Source organism: Spermophilus citellus (assembly GCF_964194105.1).
Source record: "Spermophilus citellus genome assembly, chromosome: 18".
Lineage (NCBI taxonomy): Eukaryota > Metazoa > Chordata > Mammalia > Rodentia > Sciuridae > Spermophilus > Spermophilus citellus.
This window is the reverse complement of record NC_138200.1, coordinates 4,774,318-4,795,938: the sequence shown is the minus strand read 5'-3', so window position 1 is coordinate 4,795,938 and position 21,621 is coordinate 4,774,318. Positions and strand designations below refer to the sequence as shown.

The following is a 21,621-nucleotide window of genomic DNA, read 5'->3' as shown; positions in this document are numbered from 1 at the left end:
AAACAGCCTCAAAAATTCACAGACGTCAGATGGTTTCAGAACTGGTACAATGATTGTCTCCAAAAGCTGCACCATGCCCAGAGTTAGAAATAAGGTTCTACTCAAGCTCACCATTCACATCCCTTTCTACATGGTACTAGAGGATTCCTGTAAGCTCTTCCGACTCCAACAATAGGCTTGGAGATATTGTAAGTCCTGTTCTAGAAATCCAGAGAAGTTAGCATAGAATTCAGGAGACTGAATTCAAATGCATTTTGAAAATTGGTATAGTCTATTCAGCAGTCCCTATCAGTGAGAATCACTTACCCTCCACTAAGAGCCCTCAAGTATGGCTATAGGTCCTAGGAACTCACTGCCCTTCCCTGCCTGAATCTACTCCTTAGGAATTTTTCTGCTTCCTGTGTGGCTCTGGCATTCAACCAGGTGCAACAGGGAATCCTGTTTTCAGATGTGATCATTTACCCAGACTCCTGAGATAGATCTTCCCTCACAGATGCTGCTCTTTAGTCTGACATTGGAATACTCACCAGGTTCTTTCTCTTTGGCAGGATGGTGATCTCAGTGCAGAGGCCTCTGTGACTGGAACAGGTATTGAAGAGAGGTGGCCACTCCTGAGATATGGGTTCTCTGACTCTATGACTTCACCTCCCCTGGGACCTGCAATTATCACTGTGCCTGTAGTAGCAATAAGTGTGCAGGCTGGGGAGCTGAGGACACTGCTAAAAACCTTCTCCCAAGATGACACTTAGCAAAAACAATTATAAGTTTTTTGTTGTCATCTATCATGAGGATCCTGGAGTGTTGGGAGGTGCTTTTGCTTATCCATGATCCCTGGAGTCACACAGTCACATGCAGGGGAAGAGTAAATACTGTGGTCTGACATGTGAGGGACTGGCAGCTCACTGCATTCCCTGTTTTCCGAATCTTGTTGCTTCCTTTTCCGCATTTACCTACTTGGAACCCCTATTTTACCTGTTAGTGGAGAAATGGAATGAGACTCAACATGGGAAGGATTTTTAAAGACACAAGTAAAAGAATATGCTAACAATGCATTCTGAGCATTAATGCTTTCTGAACATCAATCCTCTGAAAAAAATACAATTCATCTTCACTCATTTGCATGACTCCATGACAGTTAATATCAAACAATTTCAGGGAAAATATACTTTACCAATACTGATCCCATTAGTGACAGGAGAGATTTTACAAGAAATAGATAATTCTGTAAAGGGCCCCTCAGAATTGACAGTAGCAGCCCCAGATGGTTTGAGAGTCCAGATCACCACTTCTGTTGTCAATAGATTCACCCCTGCTGTGAACACTAACTACAGAGCATCACGCAGTGACCACAAAAGGCAGCCATTTCCAATATTTCCAATTCATCCAACCTTGAAGAAACACTGGTGAGAGTGAAGAGTCCTAAAATCACTATGAGCTTTTCCATTTCAGGACAGTGGAGTGCCTGGGCAGGAACTCTACAGGGGTGTGAGGAGAAGGCAAGAGAAAAGGGGACGCAGGAACAGGACATGGGGAGAAGGTAGCACCGAGTTCCTGGGAAGCTGAGAAAAGAACAGGGAAGAGAAGGTGGAGAGGAAGAAAAAGGTGGTGAAATGCAGAGGAGTCAGCACATGGCTGGACTTGAGCATGCAGGGGCAAAGTGTTAGTGGGTACTAAGGACACGGGGCCCATTGGTTGTGGAGACCGGGATGATGTTTTCATAGGATGAAGGGATCCTGGAGGTTGGCATGAAACAAAGTGATGATGGTCAGCAGCTTGCAAAATTCATAAAAGTTTTAAATCTTGAGTCATCAATAGACAGGTTTGAGAGGAAGATATTAATATGAGTGGGTTTGATGTCCTGGATTTAAGTAGAGGCTATAACAGAGTGGCTGGAAAGGAGAAAGGATCAGGGAGAGGTAGTGGGTCTGAGAGAGAGACAAGTTAGACACAGGGCTATGAGGCAGTTGAGAGGGCAGTGTGTTGAGAAAGCTAAGGAGGCCAAGAGACCCCCAAATAGCAAGAGAAGCATCAGAGAGACCACCTTACAAGATGGGCTCTCTAGGGTTCAAGACTAAGTAGGAGGGGACATTGCTCCATCCAAGTGGTGTAGATGGAGGTCATGCAAAGGCACCAGTAAAACCAACAAATGTGTCTTGCCTTACACCATACACACATTACAGTCAGAGCTGCGCACCCTGGAGAAAACTGGAGGAGGATGGGGTTGGCAGTGACGTGCTTTCGTTTGAACTGTGAGTTGAGGATACCTCAAGATCTCTGACCCTTATTTCCTGCTCCAGTGACAGATCTTCAAATATCTGTATTTAAAGATGATTCTTAGAGCATGAACACTGCCACCCACCTCTGTGGTCAGCCATGGCGTCACTGCTTCCTTTCTGGGCTGTGGCGGGATCAGAGGTCATTCTCTGGCCCTGCCCTGCCATCTTCCTCCTGTGCCTCTGTTTCTACCTTGTACCACTAATAACTCCCAGGATATTTCCATTTAACACATTTGGGTTTGGAAATCTGTCATCTTGAGACAGTGTGAAGGCCCTGGCTAGAGGAAGGTCAACTGCCCTCTCAACCAGCTGATTGTGTCCTTATGCAATCATCTCTGGGCTCCCTCCTATTTTGCTACTCAGCAGCAGGCCAAATTCCTTGAAGCCCAGGTCCAGATAGGGAGAGGCCCTGAATGTCAGGGCCCATGGAGTTGTTCAAATCAGTCAAAGCACAGAGCAGCTGGGAGCCCTGGAAAACTCACCCTGATGACCCTCCTCAAGCCATCCCCACCTTGATGTCATCAGGCATCTAGGAACAATCCCTCTGTGGTGACCCTGACACCTGCTCTCCATTGCAGTGTGAGTAGAGAGGATCTGCAGATCTTCTAGGCAGACGTCAGTGTGTGGTCTCTTCCCTTTATCTCTGAGTCAAATAAAACACAGGCACCTCCTCCCCTGTCCTTTAATCCCTGGTGAACATTATTTCTCCAGAACTTTTTCCTATCTCTGTCCATAAGTGACTTCAGCCCATAGTCACAATCCTGTTTTGTCCTCTGTTCCTGTGACCATGGCCCTCCTTCTTACCACAGACTCAAATGTCTCATTCACTCAATTTTTTTAAATATATATTTTTAATTTGTTTTGCTTAATTGTATATGACAGCAGAACGCATTTCAACTCATCATTCAGAAATGGAACACAACATTTAAATTCTCTGGCTGTATATGGTGTAGAGACGCACCATCCATGTCATCACACATGTACCTAGGGTAACCATGTCCATCTCATTCCACCACCTTTATACCCTATGTACCTAGGGTAATGATGTCCATCTCATTCCACCACCTTTATACCCTATGTACCTAGGGTAACCATGTCCATCTCATTCCACCACCTTTATACCCTATGTACCTAGGGTAACCATGTCCATCTCATTCCACCACCTTTATACCCTATGTACCTAGGGTAACCATGTCCATCTCATTCCACCACCTTTATACCCTATGTACCTAGGGTAATGATGTCCATCTCATTCCATCATCTTGATACCCTATTGACTCCTCCCACCCTCCCCTTTGCCTAGTCCAAAGATCCTCCATTCTTCCCACATGTCCCCACCCCAATCATAGATCAGTATCCACTAACTGGAGAAAACATTCAGACTTTAGTTTTGGGGGTTTGGCTTACTTCACTTAGCATAATATTTTCCAACTCCATCCATTGACAGGGAATAGGCTGGAATGTTGGGGCTAGGAGTAGATATAGGGAAAGAGAAAAGACACAGGTGATGGTGTATGCAGAAGAAGGTATGGTGAGTGGTTCTTGTAATGCTGGGGGACACTATTGTTGAACATGAAAAATGACAAACCCCAAAATAGTATAGCCTGGGAAGAAGGTGTAGAGAGGAAAGCAGCACATTCGTGACATTGATCCTTTCTCAATGCATTCTTTCCCAGTGACACAACAACCCCTAGAAAGAAAACCAAAGCATTGCTCCTTCTTCAAATATATTCTTTCCCAGTCATACGACAATGGGACCCTGAAAAGAAAGAGATAATCAAAGAATGCTGATCTCAGACCCTGCACTCTTTTCTGTGTAAAACTTTTCAATTCTCACAAACTTGTTTTCCAAAAGCCAAACTGGCCACTGACCATAGACATCCCCATCTCACCCAATCAGACAGACCCCAAATACCTAAGTGCCCCAAACTGACACCTTATTATTTAAGTCACCTCTCAGTGTGACCTATGTAAGCACAGACTTTCCCTTGGGCTGCAGGACCATTTCCTCCAGGAAAAATGGTGCATCCGAGGGATTACTCCCTTCCTCAATAAAACTCCATTCTTTAATAAAACGCTGAGTTGATCCATGAAGTGTGTGTCCACCCTGGTCCTTTTGTGCTAACAAGGATAGACTAGAAGGACTGTATGGAAGTGAGGGATGAGAGGGCTTTGGTGGATATAAAGGCAACAGTGTTGGAGAGAAGGACATGTAGCATGATGCACTGATGGACAATGACCCTCACAGCTCTGAGTTTTTTTCCAACTCCGAGCATGGCTCTGGTGCACATGCTGCTCTCTGCATCTGTAGGGGACAGGGTAGCATGACATAAGCAGGTCCAATTGCACCCAAATGAGGACCAAGCACAGGGAAGGAGAAGCAATGAACAACAGATTGTCTGTCCAGGTACCAGATGATGGTTTGGGCCACCGGAATGCTCTGAGCCATGCTATGGTTGAAAGTGGATATTTTTAAATGATGCCATTCTGGGTCAAACTGCCTCTATAGGCCATGCTGCATGATTTTCTGGATGAGAAGTTCTGGTCCCTAATGACATGTGATGAGCATTTTTTCTTATATTCTTTTGCCATCTAGTTAACTCCTTTGGGCAAATTTTTGCTTAGGACATTGGCCAATTATCATCTGGGTTGTTTTTATTCTTGTTGACTTTTAAGAGGTCTTTGTAATAAGTTCTGCATAAAAGCCCTTTATCAGATATATAATTTGAAAACATTTCTCCCAGCCTCTAGCTTTTTTCTTTTATGAACATGCTTTTGTGTTTGTACCTAAAAAGTCATTGCCAAGCCCAAAGTTGCCTGAATATTTTTCTATGTAATCTTCTAGATTTTTGCAAGAATTTCATTTGAGGCATTTGGAGTTAACATTTATGTGTGGTGTAAGTAATAATTGTCCAAGTGTCCATCAGGAAGAGAATGGAATAAGGTTTTGCATATGCATTCATACACTGGAATAACACTCAGCAATATGAAGAAATTAATGCTCATACATGAACTGAACTGATGAATCAAAAACATTACACTGGGTATAGTAGCTGTGACAGACTTGAGTCATGACCCCAAAGATGTGCACATCCTAATACCCAGAACCTGTGAACATATTACCGAACACAAAAAGGACTTCAAAGGGCCCATTATCCCTCAGGTATCTAATTTTGACACTATAGGCTGCCCATCCATCAATGACCCCACACATGTTCCATCTATGACAGAGATTCTTCAAGGTGCAATTTCAGGAGCTCTCAGGTTGTTGACACAAATCCCCTATCAGCCCCCACACCCTCTTCTTGGATGTTCAAGACACTATCACTGGCCCATAGGCTCAGGCCCTCATCCTGAGGTGGGAAGGTAAAATGGGGAGAGGAAATGGACCCTTAGTAAACGGAGACCTGTGAAAATAAGTCAGGTTGAGCTTGCATCCTTGGGTGATGACAAACAACATTCAACATAAGCTTATCAAAGATCAGACATCAACTCCAATATCATCCACCTGAGAGAGCTATAGAATGTGCCAGGATGTTAGGAACAGCTAGACTGTTTGACAAAAACCTGCTAACCTTCATGCATAAGGTGGAGATCGCATGATCTGATTGTCAGGAGACTCAATAATCAAGGTAGCTTGTTTAACCCTTACCAAATCAGTAAAATCTAACAATAGCTCCTATACTTAGGATCCCAGTCCATCTTAAATCATATGTAGAGAGCTCAAAGCTGGATACCTCACTCATGTCTTCAGACAAGGGTTTCTCAGAATTTACTGAGTGTAAATTCTGTAGATGTCCTTCAATAAATCTTTATCTTTGCCTTGTTTTCCTGAAGTGTCCTTCAATTTTGTGAAAAAGGTTGAGAAACTAGATAACTTCCACTTGGTATCCCCATCTTAAGAATTCTCTGTACCCCTCTGGTGACAACCACCGATCCTCATACATCCCTCCCAGCAGAGCTGGTGCCAAGGACCTCAAAAAAACAGCAGGATTTCTAGGACCACCTCCCCAAGTTCTCTCTAGCAAAGCACCAATAACAGAAATTCCCTGCTGGTCATGTAGTGACCCCAAGAGACTTCGTGGGGAGTTAAGGCCAACCTGTGGGTAAGCCATCATTCAAGGTGTGCTACAGGAAAGTTGGCATATTCCTTTGGGCCCTTCAGCCTTGTAGCCTCCACCACCCCAGGTGTCACCAGTAACATTGATGAAAATCATCTCCACCAGTAGCAAGCCCCCTGCTTCATACCAACAGCCTGGTGACCATCAGCCTTCCTCACATCCCTTCTTACAGAGGGGCAGAATCCTTATGAGAAGAGCTAGTGTCCCAACCCCAGATTGTTAGCCTGGGCAGTGGGAGCATATCCAAGGGCAAGTCAGGGAAGGTTTTGACAACAGATTTTTGAGATGAAACTCAAGTCCTGAGTTGAAACAGAGCTTGACCTACATTCCTCCATCAGGAAGAAAGGGGGCTGAGCAAGCCTCACTGCAGTAGGACTCTCAACTTTGCCTTCAGACATGGGCCAAGCATTTACTGAGGAAGTGGGGGGGGGTGCGCGGGTTAGGAGGGATTGAACCAAAGGGGCCTAACCATTCAACCATTCCACAGGTCCTCCACCCCCTTTTTTATTTTTGAGACAGATCTCACTAAATTCTTAAACCTTGATAAATTGCTGAGACAAAGCCACTAGTATTAGAGGCAGGCACCTTTACACCCAGCCCCTTTCACTTGGCCAACAGGTGCCTTGTATTTTGACAGTTCAAAAAACAGACTAACAGATGCCCAGCATTTTAATAGAGATTTTTCAAAAGACCAACAGGTGTCTGATATATTTGAGTGATATTTTCTTTTAAAGCACAACAGAAGCCTGGTATTTTTGAAACAGATTTTAAAAGAAATTCAGAAATCCTGAAAAAAAAATCCACATATTTCTTAGATCATTTCACTTACCCAAAGATGCCCACGATAAACATCAAAATATGAAACTGCAGTTTGGAGAAGAAACTCAAATTTTCTACCTGTGGTAGCTGGTGAGATGGCCTTGGGCAGCTCCTAGGGGTGGGCTAGAGCCCTCCCATGTTACAGTGAGATGTGGAAAAGTAAGAATTGCCGCCTCAAGTTCACAGAGCAACAAGAACCACAGCAGAAGACGGAAACCTGCTCCCGCTAGAGTGCGGGGTTTATATAGCACTTGGGTGAACGCTATTGGTTCAAACTTATGCTAATCAGGGTTTGAAAACGGAAGAATGCTATTGGTTCCCAGTTATGCTAATTAAGTTTCAGAAAAGCACTGTTGCTATTGGTTAGTGCTGAATGCGACTGGGGTTTGTCTGTCTTTATTTTCTCCTGGGTCTCAGGAAGTTGGAGGTTGAAGTCACGGAATTGCACATGTTCAGTGAGGGTTGGGGTCTGGCACTGGCTGCTACAGCAGGTGTCAGCTCTGGGCCATGGAGCCCTGGGGTGACAGGTCAGCAGCCATGGCTCCCTGGCCATGGACTCTCAACCCAGGCTCCTGATGGCTTGTGCTGCCAGGAACCCCACTTGCCCCTGCTCTCCAGCTCTGCCTGTCATGCTCTACTGCCACTTCTAGGCAGGGACCAGGGGAGTGTTTGCACATCCTGGCCACCGTGTCAGGCCAGTTTGTGTCATTCTGTATTGACAATGTGCTTGCTGTGCCGCCCAAGCTGGCCTGCAGCCCTTGGCTCCTGAGATCCTGGACTGCAGATGGCACCGAGGCCAGGAACTTTTCTGCCTGAAGAAAGATGTAGACAAAGATCGCAGGGTCTGGAGAAGCCAGGTGGTACAGAGGGCAGGAGTCAGAAAACAAGGTGGCACAAATGGGGCAGGGGGACCACACCCATAATTTCAGTAACTTGAGAGGCTGAGGCAGAAGGATCAGCAGTTCAAGGCCAGTCTCAGAAATTTAGGGAGAATCTTGTATCAAAATAAACAATATAGAGGGTCATTGTGTATGGCTGGTGGTGGACTTCCCTGGGTTCGATCCCAGCTAAGGGAGGCAGGGAGTGCTTCTTAAAGAGGGGAAACACTGCAGCCCAGAATGGGGAGGCAGGATTGTAGGGTTTCAACTTGAAGGTGGCCACGACATGCCCAGGTGTAGACATGGGGAATTTGAAGGATCCATAAACTTTGAGAAACCTCTGGACTGGAGAGATACTTGGAAAAATTTATTAAGGAAACAGAACAGGACAAGATCACCTTCAGAGAACATGAGGACTCAAAGAAGATGAAAACCCGGGGCCATTCTACATTTAGAGTTTGGAAACTAGGAAAAGTCCCCTGGAGGAAATCAGGTTGCTCCTCCTGACAGCAGGACAGAGGACACTGGTGGCTGGAACAAGGAGCCCAGGGCAAGTCAGGCTCTTCCAGACTCAACCTATTGCTGGGACAGCTCCTGGGTGCTGACCCTGTTCCTAAAACTCATCTTCTTCCTCCTGCCACCACCGGCAACCAGTTTTTTCAAAGCGCTGCCTCACAGTGTTACTTCTGGGTGACACTCTGCCCACTGACCTAGTTGTGACACCCTGGTCTACTCCCACAGAAGGAGGGCAGCAGTGGCCCTCAGGGAACATCACAATGGGTGGAGGACCAAGCTGCACTAACAGGATGTGCTGCCCCTCTTCATGCTGCTCCTGGACAGGTAGGGTCCACCTTCTTCAGGTTCCCTGAGCCCTCAACCTTCCACTAACAGCAGCATCCCACAATTCTGCACCGATGTCGCCCGGCTTTGGTCAGTATCTAAATGGACCGCCTCTTCCTGAATCATGGTCATGGCAGCTTTACGTCAACTTCACTGGGAACAGGACAGAAGGATTCTTCACCTGAGAAGAAAAGGGAAGCTAGAAAAATGTAGAACAGGAAACCTACAGTCTACAACTCCACCATCAACTAGAACCATAAGTTTGCCACAGTCAGCCTGGCCATAAAGGTCACACTGCCTGGAAATGTCCCCACAGTCCCACTGCCGGCAGGACACAGAGAACTCCCAGCCTGACCTCTTGTGCTCTCAGCCCACTGTACTAGGTTCTCATTTTTTTCTTTTTCTCTTATTTTCTGGTCCTGGGCAGGGAACTAGGGGTGCTCTACCTCTAAGCTTCAGCCCTATCCCTTTTTATTTATTTATTTTTCTTTGGAGACAGACTCTCACTAAGTTGCCTAAGTTGGCCTCCAACCTGGAATCCTCCTTCCTTAGCCTCCCGAGGAGGTGGGATTTTAGGCTTGTGCCACCACACCTGGCTTCCCATGACTTCTAACTGCCCGAGGTGCTGCTTTACTTCGTGGCCTTCCTCCTTTCTTTGGCAGATTTCATCAGTAGAAAATTTCTTCTCCAGGCCTCTTCGCTCCGTGAACCACCTGGGTACAATCAAAGGCAGCAGAGAATTGAAGTCTGACAGCAGGAATGTCTACATGGAGTGTGTTCTGAGTACAAAAGGACCTTAAATTATTAAATCAAGGAGGTTTTAAAGGTGAGAACAGATAATAAAATAGAAAGCAGAGGGTCCTGAGAACCTCCCCGTATGGAGAGCCTCAGGACCAAGGTCAGATGAGCCACAAGCCCCCCTCCCCAGGGCAGCAGGACCCATGGGGCAGACAGGCAGGGAAGGAGGGCTTAGTGCTTTCTCTTGGAGAAGGGCCTGCAGAGGACACTTAGGCCTCACGCAGCTGCCCACTGCCAGTTCTCTCCCCTCCCTGCGCTATCCACCCCTCTAAGCCCCAGGCCCTCTGAGTCATGCTGACCCTGAGGAGTACAGGGGCACCACACACCCTCCCTCCTTCACCCTGTCACACTCAGCCACCCCCCACACTCTCTATCTCATGACAACATGTGGCTAAGTTTAGAATACCGTTTAAATGCCGTGCATGGGAAATATGGTCCTGCTGTCATGTGGTGGGGAACAAGACAAAGGCAGCGTGACAACTCATATCCAGGCAGTCACAGACTTAGAGATGTGCACAATGTTATAGATGGCAGAGACCTCTGTGAAACACACACACACAACAGGTGACTATGTGAGTGATAGAAAGGGAACAGAACTGTGAGTGTGTGGGTGTCTGCATTTCGAGTGTGAGTGAAGGAGCAAGGCAACTGTGAGATCCTGGAAGGCCTGTGTGTGTGCCAGCATTTGACTGAGCATGTGAGAACGCACACCTCTGAGGCCACACATGAATTTGTGTGTGTGTGTGTGTGTGTGTGTGTGTGTGTGTGTTTGGGAAGCATATGATGAGACATAGGGCTCTACACCTGGACCTGCTAATAGAGTTTCTACTTAGTGAAACCAAAGCACTGTTCATAGGTTGAGGGGGAAATGAGCAATCAACTTAATACCAGCAGTGCCAATGATTGTAATTTTATTTCCTTGAGATGAAAGTAACAATAATCCTGCTTCACTCTTCCTGCTAAGGATTGCTTTAGCAATCCTGGGTCTCTTATTTTTCCAGATGAATTTCATGATTGCTTTTTCTATGTCTATGAGGAATGCCATTGAGATTTTGATCAGAATTGCATTAAATCTGTTCATTGCTTTTGGTAGTATGGTAATTTTGATGATATTAATTCTGCCTATCCAAGAGCAAGGTAGATCTTTCCATCTTCTAAGGTCTTTTTTGATTTCTTTATTTAGAGTTCTGTAGTTTTCATGGAATGAAATTGGAAATCAATGACAAAATAAACAATAAAAAATACTTCAACATCTGGAGACTAAACAATATGCTCCTGAGTGAACAATGGGTGGCAGAAGACATCAAGGAGAGGTTAAATTAATTCTTAGAAGTGAATGAGAACATAGACACAACCTATTGAAATCTCTAGGCATTATGAAGGCAGTTCTAAGAGGAAAGTTTATTGCATGGAGTTCATTTCTTAAAAGAAGAAAAAGTCAACAAATAAATGACCTCACATTACATCTCAAAGCCCTAGAAAAAGAAGAACAAATCAACAACAAAGCAGTAGGAGGCAAGATATAATTAAAATAAGAGCTGAAATCAAAACAAAAGAAACAATTGAAAAAACTGACAAAACAAAAAGTTGATTCTTTCAAAAATTAAACTGACAGAACCTCAGTTATGCTAATGAAGAGAAAGAGAGACAACTCAAATTACCAGCATATGTGATGAAAAAGGTAATATCACAACAGACACTTCAGAAATCCAAGGATAATTAGAAATTATTTTGAAAACTTATACAATACAATAGAAGATATTGAGGGCATGAACAAACTTCTTTAGTCCTATGATCTGCCCAGATTGAATCAGGAAGATACACAGAATTTAAACTGACCAACATTAAGTGGTGAAATAGAAGATGCCTGGGCTGGGACTGGGGCTCAGTGGTAACACACTCGCCTGGCATGTGTGAGGCACTGGGTTCGATTCTCAGCACCTCATATAAATAAATAAAAAATAAAGGTCTATCTATCAACAACTAAAAAAATATGAAAAAAAGAAATAGAAGTTGTCATCAGAAGCCTATCAACCAAGAAAATCCCAGGATACCAGATGGATACACAGCCGAGTTCTACAAGACCTTTAAAGAAGAACTAATACCAATAATCTTCCATTTATTTCAGGAAAAAATAAAAAAAGAGACAGGACCTCCAAACACATTCTATGTGGGCAATATCACCCTGATTCCAAAACCAAGCAAAGACACATCAAGAAAAGAAAACTTTAGACCAATATCTCTAATAAACATAGATGCAAAAATTCTCAATAAAATTCTGGAAAATCGAATACAAAGCATATCAAAAAATTCGTGCACCATGACCAAGTGGGATTCATCTCAGGGATGCAAGGTTGGTTCAACTTAAAGAAATCAATAAATGTAATTCATTATATCAATAGACTCAAAGATAAGACATACGATCACCTCAATAGATGCACAAAAAGTATTTGACAAAATCTTCATGTTCAAAACACTAGAAAAACTAGGGATAAGAGGAATTTAACTCAACATCATAAAGGCTATCTACACTAAGCCCCAGGCCAACATCATTTTACATGGAGAAAAATTGAAGGCATTCCCTCTAAAAACTGGAACAAGACAGGGATGCCCTCTTTCACCACTTTTAGTTAACATAGTTCTTGAAACACTGGACAGAGCAATTATACTACCATGAAAATGTACCCATACTTTCACTGCCAACAGGACACCAGAGAAGTTCTGTCCTGAACTCTTATGTTCTCTCATCCTGCTTTACTAAGTTCTCATCTAATACCCCTTTTTAAAATTTAACTTTCTGGTCCTGGGGAAGGAACCACCACTGAAATATATCCCCAGCCCTTTTTATTTTTTATTTTGAGACAGACTCTCACTAAGATGCCCAGGTTGGCCTCCAACTCGGGATCCTCCTTCCTCAGCCTCCTCAGTAGCTGGAACTACAAGCCTAAGCCAACAAACTTGGCCTCACCTAACTTCTAACTGCCCTTGGCTCTTCTTTTTCTTGTAACTTTTCTTCTCTTTGGGGAATATTTCATCAGTATAAAATTCCTTCTCCAGGCCGTCCTCTCCCTGAACACCATGGGCAAAATCAAAACACCAGAGAGCTGAATCTGAACTAGGAGATTTCAGGGGACATCAGATTGGAGTTGGCTCTGGGAACAAAACAATATTTACTTACTGAAGTGAAGAAGACTTTGAAGGGTGAGCACAGATAAGAAGATATAAAAAAACAGGGCATTGAGGACCTTCCATGAGGATAGGCTCAGGGCCAAGGCAAACTGAGTGACAGGTCTCCTTGGGCAGCAGCCCCATGGGGTGGGAGGTGCAGCAGTCAGAGTTCAAAGAGAATTCCGAGTTCAACCTTTGCAGAAGAGCCTGAAGCTGCAAATTCATAGCACTGGAAGTGGCAAGCATAAAGAAGGGAATATCTTGAAGCTGCAAATTCATAGCACTGGAACTGGCAAGCATAAAGAAGGGAATATCTTGGACTTGTAGGAAGAAAATTATGCCAACAAACTTCAAGATGTAGGCTAATAAGGAAAAAAATCAGATCCCAAAGGAGGTAAAGAATATATTTTTCTATAAATCCCTCCAAAGAGGAAGGTCTTCACCAAGAGGCAGATGTGGGAGGTGCTGCTCACCCCACCTTCCCCAGCTGCTCTCCCCCTCACCTGGACTGTTCACACCAGGGGTTTTATCTCCCACTGTCCATGGTTCTCCTCCTAGCAACTGAGAGAGGGCATCTGGCTTGCTGGCTTGACACCCTGTTCATGGGAAATGACAGACTCTTGGGCTCATTCTGTTGGGCTGTGATCTGTCAAGAGAAAACAGTGTTGTACTTTAGTAACTCTGTGGTTTACATCTGCAAAGCAAAGGCTTTGCTCTCACAAGGGACACATTATAACTGGCACAATGGCACATGCCTGGCTTGGTGGTGCATGCCTGTAATCCAGCTATTGAGGAGACTGAGGCAGGAGGATCCCAAGGTCAAAGCCAGCCTCAGCACCGAAGGTACATTTAGTGAGATCTGGTCTCAAACAAAAAGCTTGGAAGATTTAGGTCAAAGGTAAATCACCCCTGGGTTAAATCACCAGTACCAAGACTTTCTTTCCAATGGGCAGCACTATTTTCTTCCCAGATGTAACCCTTTCTGAGATTAAAGTGGACCCTCTTTTTATTCTGTTTTGCTCCATGGGCTTCACATGGAGAGGATCCATGAGTGAGCTGCAAGCCCAGTGGAAACGGGGCACTAATGGAAGGAGGAATGGATTACTGACCTCTGACCTGCCCAGTGGCCCCCTCCTCCTGACCTCAATGCTTCCCTCCTGAAGTGCACCCCTTAGGTTCTGTCCATTCTGTAGACCCAGTGAGACCACCTTCCAGAGCCTGCACTTGCAACAGACCCTCCCACCTCAAACTGATGCTTCAAGGCCTCCACACCAGCTCTGCGGTACCCTTTGGTTCCCTCCCTTTGCCACACCTGTGCCCACGCACTTCAGGCATCCCTGGTGGGCACTCCTTGCCTTCCATCACCTCCTCCTCTTCCTTCCCTGTGGATCCATATCCACTATCATTCCAGTGTCCTTAATCCAATTCCTGGTCCTCAGAGATCCTCTTCAATGCCTAAGCCATCAAATGCTGTCACTTTCCCCACTCAACACCTGTCTCTTTCCTCTGGGTCACTGATTCTTTGACCCTATCTCTGTCCCTCTCTGGCCCTTACAAATGCTGGACATACTCATATGATCACACTGCTGCCTGAGTTTTGTCAGTTAGGTACAAAATGTAGATTTCCTGGGGAAAATGCTCACTTTGCTGTAAGGAGACTTTAGCAGAGACCAGGAGGTGGTCTGAAGTGGAAAACTAGCTTACCTAGGTGAGGTCAATCCTTTTCCTTCCGCTACTTGGCAGCGGTCTCCAAATGTGATGCCTGAAGGAAGAGGATTTATTTGCCTGGAGCCTGGACACCAGATGCTATAATTATGTGAAATGTGCTGGTTTGTGGTCCGTCAGTAAAGGTCAGCCCCACAAGAGCTGAGGCTAAATTCAGGTATGTGGACAGGCTCTAGGAACAGCTCTGGGCACCAAGGCCTAGGTGAGCTGCCCTGGCTGACAGTATCCAGAAGTGTCTCAATAGTGGGGAAGCAGAGCCACTGTGACTCCACAGGGAGGATGATGGGAGCTCCACCCTGGGCACCTCTCCTGGACTCTGCCCGTCAGCGTCTTCCCTGGGCTGACTGTAACTTGCATCCCTTCCCTGCAGTGAACCACAACCAGAAGTCTCACAGATTTCTGTGTTTCATGAATTCCCAGGGTTACAAATGGTCAGAATGGATGGTGAGCCTGTGTGGCCTTTGCCCCTCAAACCTATTAGTGGACAATGATAGAGGATAGAGGTCATCCCTTTAGAAGCAAAGGACTGATCTTGGACCAATGCATTTTATATTTATTCATTATGTACATCACCTATGTGTTCTTCTTATTTCCTTAGCAATCACAACTGCAGATAATTTGGATAACCATTCATTGCTGTTGGGTTGAGGAGGCAGCATTTGCTAAAATGATGCTTCTTGCTGAGCACTTGAATCCCATAATCAAACCCCCACCCACAACCCTGTCATCCTTCATTATGAGAAAGGGAAAAGGGCTCATCTGGGAATCCCCAGAATCCAATCTGTGCACCTGCAGACCCAGTGGAACCTGCACACTTAAGGTGGCTGAACAGAGATGTGCTTGGCACAGAGGCCAATCTGCCCCTAAGGGCTACCATCCAGGGACACTGACTGGGCTCATAGTTACTTCTTAGGTTTTGGTTCCACACTTATCACTTGTTCTGGATGTCAGACCCCAGAGCTGCCCGTTAATGCTGCTTGGAATCATCAGGCAGCCTGCTCTGGTTTCCTGCTTTCAGAGGAGAGGGATGATTAGAGATTCCTCCTGCCATCCTGATCCTCTAAGGAAATGAATCTTCTTGTGCTTCTTCAAAATCTTATTTTATTTTATTCATTCTTCTTAATATAATGACACTAAAGTGTATTTTGTCACATTATACATACACAGATGATAACTTATTCTAATCAGAATCCCGTTCTTCCTGTTGTCCATGATGTAGAATTTCACAGGTCGAGTTCATACATAAACATAAGAAAGTTATCTTCTATTCATCTACTGTTCTATTTCCACCCCTCCCCTCCCTTTATTCCCCTTTGTATAATCTAATAAAATCCTATACTTCCCTCCCCTCTCCCATGGTGTGTTAGTATCCATATATCAGAACATTCAGCCTGTGGTTTTCAGGAAATGGCTTATTTTACTTACCAAGATAGTGACCAGGTCCATCCACCCTTGGCAAATGCTGACATTTCATTCTTCTTTATGGTTAGGTAATGTTCCATTGTGTATACATACCACATTTTCTTTATCCATTCATCTGTTGAAGGGCACTTCGGATGCAAAATAAATAAATAAATAGTGAAGACATTCCTACCCAGACTGACAATTTACAGACATTTTAAGGGGGAAAATACTGGGGGGAAAAAACAGAAATATGGGCTTCTCCCCTGAAAGGCTGAGCAAAGGGCTTCAGTACCCTTCAGTGCTAGAACAGCAGGGAGATGAGTGACTCCAGCTCAGCCAAGGCATCAAGGAGACTGGTGACTCAAGGCCCAGCTACCCAGGGATAGGGCTTTCCTGGTCTCCCTCTCTTCCTGATAGCTGATCCAGATCTCTTGTATCCTGTCTACACCATGCAAACTATGACAAGCCCTGGCTCCTGCACCATGTAATCATCCGCAGGCTGGTTCTCACAGGCCCTTGGGACAGCAGCTTGCTTGCCAGAGATGTATGTGGCCACATAGTTCTCATAGTATGGCCTGTTCATCTGTCTTGTCTCTCTAGTGTGGCCAGAATCTGAGACCAGGGTGTTCCTGTGAATTTTCAATCAGCTCATTGACAATAGAAGAAGGACAGCCACTCTCCACCAGGACACACTTTATCACAGCCTTGGGTTCCAGATTTCTCTCGCCAGGGACACTGTGGCCAGCTGCAGGGAGCCCTCCTCCAGGAACTCCTTGTATTCCACCTCTCCTGCAGGTATGAGGGTTGGAGTTGATCCTGTGGTTGCCCACATGTATGCTGAATGGCTTGCTTCTGCTCTGCCAGCTGCTATCTATGCTCATAAGATGTGTCCCCAGCTCTGCCACATGTGTCCTCTGCTGCTGTTCCATGGAGCACAGGAGCTTCATGCAGTCATGATGTAGCAGCTCATCTGTGGGCATCCCCAGGCTGCACTGGCTCCTTAAGATTCCATAGAACATATGGAGAAGGCTTGGTGCACATCCCCTGGGAGCAGAATACTGCACACACCACGCCTCATCACTGAAACCTAGATCCTTCCCAGTGCCGGGGGTAGGTGTCCTGTTCCCAAGCCTCCACCTTCTCCATATGCTCCTCAGCATATGCTTCAAGTGATCCATCCTGTTGGCTACATTCTGAGTCTTCTTTCCTGTGACATGATCCATTGCCAAGAAGTGGATGTGATGCCACCATCAGATGTCACAAACAGGAGCACTCACCCTGGGTGTGGTCTACACTCTCCATACCCCAGCCTGCCTGGAGCTGAGGCCACAGAACCACAGGATAGGCCCAGTTCCAGGTCCCAGACTATTCCCAGAAGAGAAAGGAATGGGAAAGGATGGGACAGAAGCCACGATTAGTAAGATATGGGGTCAGGAACTCTGGGAACTCACAAGTCCAGTGAGACACACAAACCCTCTGTGGTCACTCAGAGGTCCCACCTCAATATTTCCCGAACCTTCCGTAGGAGACACCATCAGCCTTCAGGGATCATGGAAAAGCAACAGCCTCTCCCAAAGTCCTTGACACTTATTTTGAAGTTACTAACAAGGAACTTATAATTGCCTTAGTAATCGTCAAGTATGGAGAACCTTTTTTCAACCTTGTCCTGGGTTCCCCAGGCCTGCACTGTCATTGTATCTACAGGTGAGGTGATAATTGCAGCCCCAAGGGGAAGGGAGGTCACAGGAGTGAAAAACCTTTATCTCAGGGTGCAACTGCCTCCTCCCTGTGTTGCTGTCAGGACCTCACACTAGCTCCACTCCTTGTTCACAAGAAGCAAGGTGAGTATTTTATATTCCAGCATCAACAGTCAGAAAAAGAAGTCTGAGGACGTGGTCATGTCTGCAGAGGGGTTTGGGGGTAGAAACTGATTCAGTGAAAAGGTGGACAAGAAAAAGAAATAATCCCTTCACTATGAGCTCAGTAGTATAAGGAGAAGTGTCCCTGACCTGATGCCAAGTCTTCCTGGCTCTCAGTGTTATTTAATAAAATGCACCCTGAGGAGGTTTACAGGTGAATAATACCATCGTTAGTGGGTTTTATTTGAAAGGAGCCTAAGGACTGAAGTTGGCCACTAGTCTGTTCTCCACATTACTGTATGAAATCATAGAGCATATTTTGAAGTGCTCTATGGCTGTTTGTGATGTCTCCCTGCCCACAGGAAAGATGGCAAGGGAACTGTAAGCATCACCTCATCCTGTGCAGAGAACACCTGGGACTGTGTCAGAAACAAAAGTGCTGTGTTCTCCTCACACTGCATTTCCATCCACCCAGTGCAGACAGGATTTGTACCTCCCTGAGTCCCCGTGCTGTGATGGCTGTGGTGAGACTTCTCTCCCTGACGCACACACAAGAGAAGGCTCATTGTAGGGACAGGAACTGCACAGTGGTTGCTGGAAAAATTTGATCTGTGGTATTTCCCCTGGTTTAATAATATTTAATCATTAATCACAAATATATGACAGTTTTCTCTGTTTTCCATGTCATTCAGCAAAATATTCACAAGCTCCAGCTTCTACTGACATGTCTCTTGTACTGAAATGTCCTCCACAAATCCTGCTTCATCACTGACGGTTGCAGTCATGTAGCTGTCGTGCCCAGGAGCTCTTAGCCTGATATCAGTGAGGACTCCATTTCTATCCTAAAGTATTTATCAGAGATTAGTGTTTCATGTTCCATTATTCAGGACCAAATAATAATTCTGAATAATTCTTTTAGAGATTCTACTGTACTTTTATTTCTTCAGTGACAACAAATGAGTATTTCTGCTCTGGAATTAAATCTTTGTTTCCAACAGATATTCTTGTATTTATTTATTTTAAATTTAAAGAGTACATAATTTTGTAACTTGTAGACTGATTCCTCAAAAACAGTTTTTGTTCATTTAATTTTAAAATTATTTTTTAGAGCATTAGAGTTACACAAAATACTAGGTTCATTGGACCCTTTGTTCCACTTCAGTACCCACTACATTCCTTTCAGTCACCTCATCGCCCCCATTCCCCCTGTTTCCTGCGGAACTGAACATTGGGTCAGTCTTGAATTTACCAACATGGACACTGGCCAACCTGAAGGACTGCGTGATCATTTGTCTTATTGGAATTGCTGATCATAGAGGTCAGGATCATATATCTCATCCAGTAAGTGAACCCCATCAGTTGGCCAAATGTTTGCACCAATTTTAACACCATTGCCAGTTCTTGATATTCCTGGCCTATCTTCATCCTTCCAATTGCGGTATTTCCTACCATTTTATTTTTGATTCTGGTTGGTGTGCACTTGTACTGAGGAGCTGTTTAAATAACGATGTGAAACTCCCTCCTCCGTATTTATTATTTATTTATTCAATGATGATTTTGCTTTGAAATACCTTTTGAAAATGTTCACCTATCTTTTCTTCTATTATGCATTCTGTAAGATGTATCAGTACTGTATACACCAAACTCACCCAGTGTGTGGCACTTGATGATCAGTAGCCCTCAATTTAATATAACCTAACATGTCATTTCAACCATATGCTTCATGTGTTTGTGCTGTTTAATATTCATTTTTCTAACTAAGAATACAGAAATATTCTTTTTGTTATTATCAATGTCCTAATGCTCACTTTTAAAGTTTAGGTCAGAAATGCTCTGAGATCTGTTTTTGTGTATGGTGTGAGTGGCAATTGAAGTTCTTTTTTCCAATGTGACTAGCAAATATCAGTTCTTTCTGAAACTTTAAGTTTTAAATTATTTCTATGAATTGTTCTCACTTTTTATTGCCTCTCCCAGGTTAGCATCATCTGATGGTCAAGGCTCATTTTTTCTACACAGCATACTGTTAAGTCTCCCCATCAACCTGTGCATCTTGAGGGCTTTGAAATCCCACAGGTGCATGCAATGAAAGTTACTCTTGGCATCAAACATGATTTGAAGATGGAGATCTCACTATGTTGCTCACTCTGGCTTTAAACTTCTGGGATCAAGTGATTCTCCTCCTTCCTCCCCACAGCTAGCAAGCAGATACAGGTGCTTCCCACTGTGCTTGGGCACAACTATTTTCAATGAGTCTTTTTGCTCAGAGGAACTACTGTTACCATAATGTAAAGGACATTGTGCTGAATGACAAAATGGTCTCCAGGAATGTGACAATAGGTATGATGTTCTTATCACAGGTTGCTGTTGGAATTCTGGGAAATTTCTCTTTGCTTTATGATTATTTAGTCCATTCCTACAATGACTGTACATTAAGGGCCACAGATATGATTCTCAAGCACCTGATGATAGCCAACTCCTTGGTCATTCTCTCTAAAGGAATTCCCCAGACAATCACAGCTTTTGGCTTGAAATATTTTCTCAGTGATTTTGGTTGCAAACTTATTTTGTATATTCAGCGAGTGGGCAGGAGTGTGTCCATTTTCATCACCTGCCTCTTGAGCGTCTTCCAGAACATCACCATCAGCCCCGTGAACTCCTGTTGGAAGGATCTCAAAGGAAAAACTCCAAAGTACATTGGCTTCTCCATTTCCCTCTGCTGGATCCTGTACATGGTGGTAAATTCCATTTTTCCTCTCTATATGCATACCAAATGGAGTAGGAAAAACACAACAGAGAAACGAGATCAAGGATACTGTTCTGTAGGTCGTGACAAAATAACAGAATCAATCTATGCAGGCTTATTTATATTTCCTGAGGTTGTATTTTCTATTATAATGATCTGGTCCAGTGGCTCCATGGTTCTCCTTCTGTACAGGCACAAGCAGAGGGTTCAGCACATTCACAGCATCAAAGTTTCCCCCAGAACCTCCCCTGAGTCTAGAGCCACCCAGAGAATCCTTGTCCTGGTGGGCACCTTTGTGACTTTCCACACCCTCTCCTCCCTATTAAGTGTTCATATTGCTCTATTTTCCAGCCCCAAAGGGTGGTTGGTGAACACCAATGAGCTAATTTTAGTGTGTTTTCCCATGGTCAGCCCCTTTATTCTCATGAGCCGTGAGTCCACTGCCTGCACTCTATTTAGGCTCTGCTTTGTCTGTATAAAAACCACAAAATCTTGCTGGGTGCTGTGGAAAACATCTATTATCCCGGGAACCTGGAAGACTGAGACAAGTTGAAGGACAGGCTCAACTATTTAGCAACACCCTATCTCAAAAATAAGGCTGAAGATGAAGGTCAGTAGCAAAGCATCCATGGTATTAAAATATAGGTAGGGCTGGGGATGTGGCTCAAGCGGTAGCGCGCTCGCCTGGCATGCGTGCGGCCCGGGTTCGATCCTCAGCACCACATACCAACAAAGATGTTGTGTCCGCCGAGAAATAAAAAAATAAATATTAAAAATTCTCTCTCTCTCTCTCCTCTCTCACTCTCTCTTTAAAAAAAAAATATATAGGTAAAATGTAGCCTAATCTTACTATCAGTATATATAGATTGCATGTTTTTATATGATGCTTCATCATTTTTCACACTCAATGCACCAATATAAAAATATATGGAAAAGTCACATGACTTTCTGACCCTAAAAGGCAGTGTGGCCGTCAGCTGGTAGCGGCAC

General features: G+C 44.5%; 1 protein-coding gene across 1 annotated transcript; it reads left to right on the top strand.

Moving 5' to 3' along the window:
• Nucleotides 1–20,200: 20,200 nt before the first annotated feature.
• Nucleotides 20,201–21,184, top strand: LOC308637330 (vomeronasal type-1 receptor 4-like; the record flags this gene model as incomplete). Its single annotated transcript, XM_081273641.1, has 1 exon — nt 20,201–21,184. One exon carries the CDS (start codon nt 20,201–20,203, stop codon nt 21,182–21,184), a length of 984 nt encoding a protein of 327 aa, XP_081129767.1.
• Between the last annotated feature and the right edge of the window lie 437 nt (nt 21,185–21,621).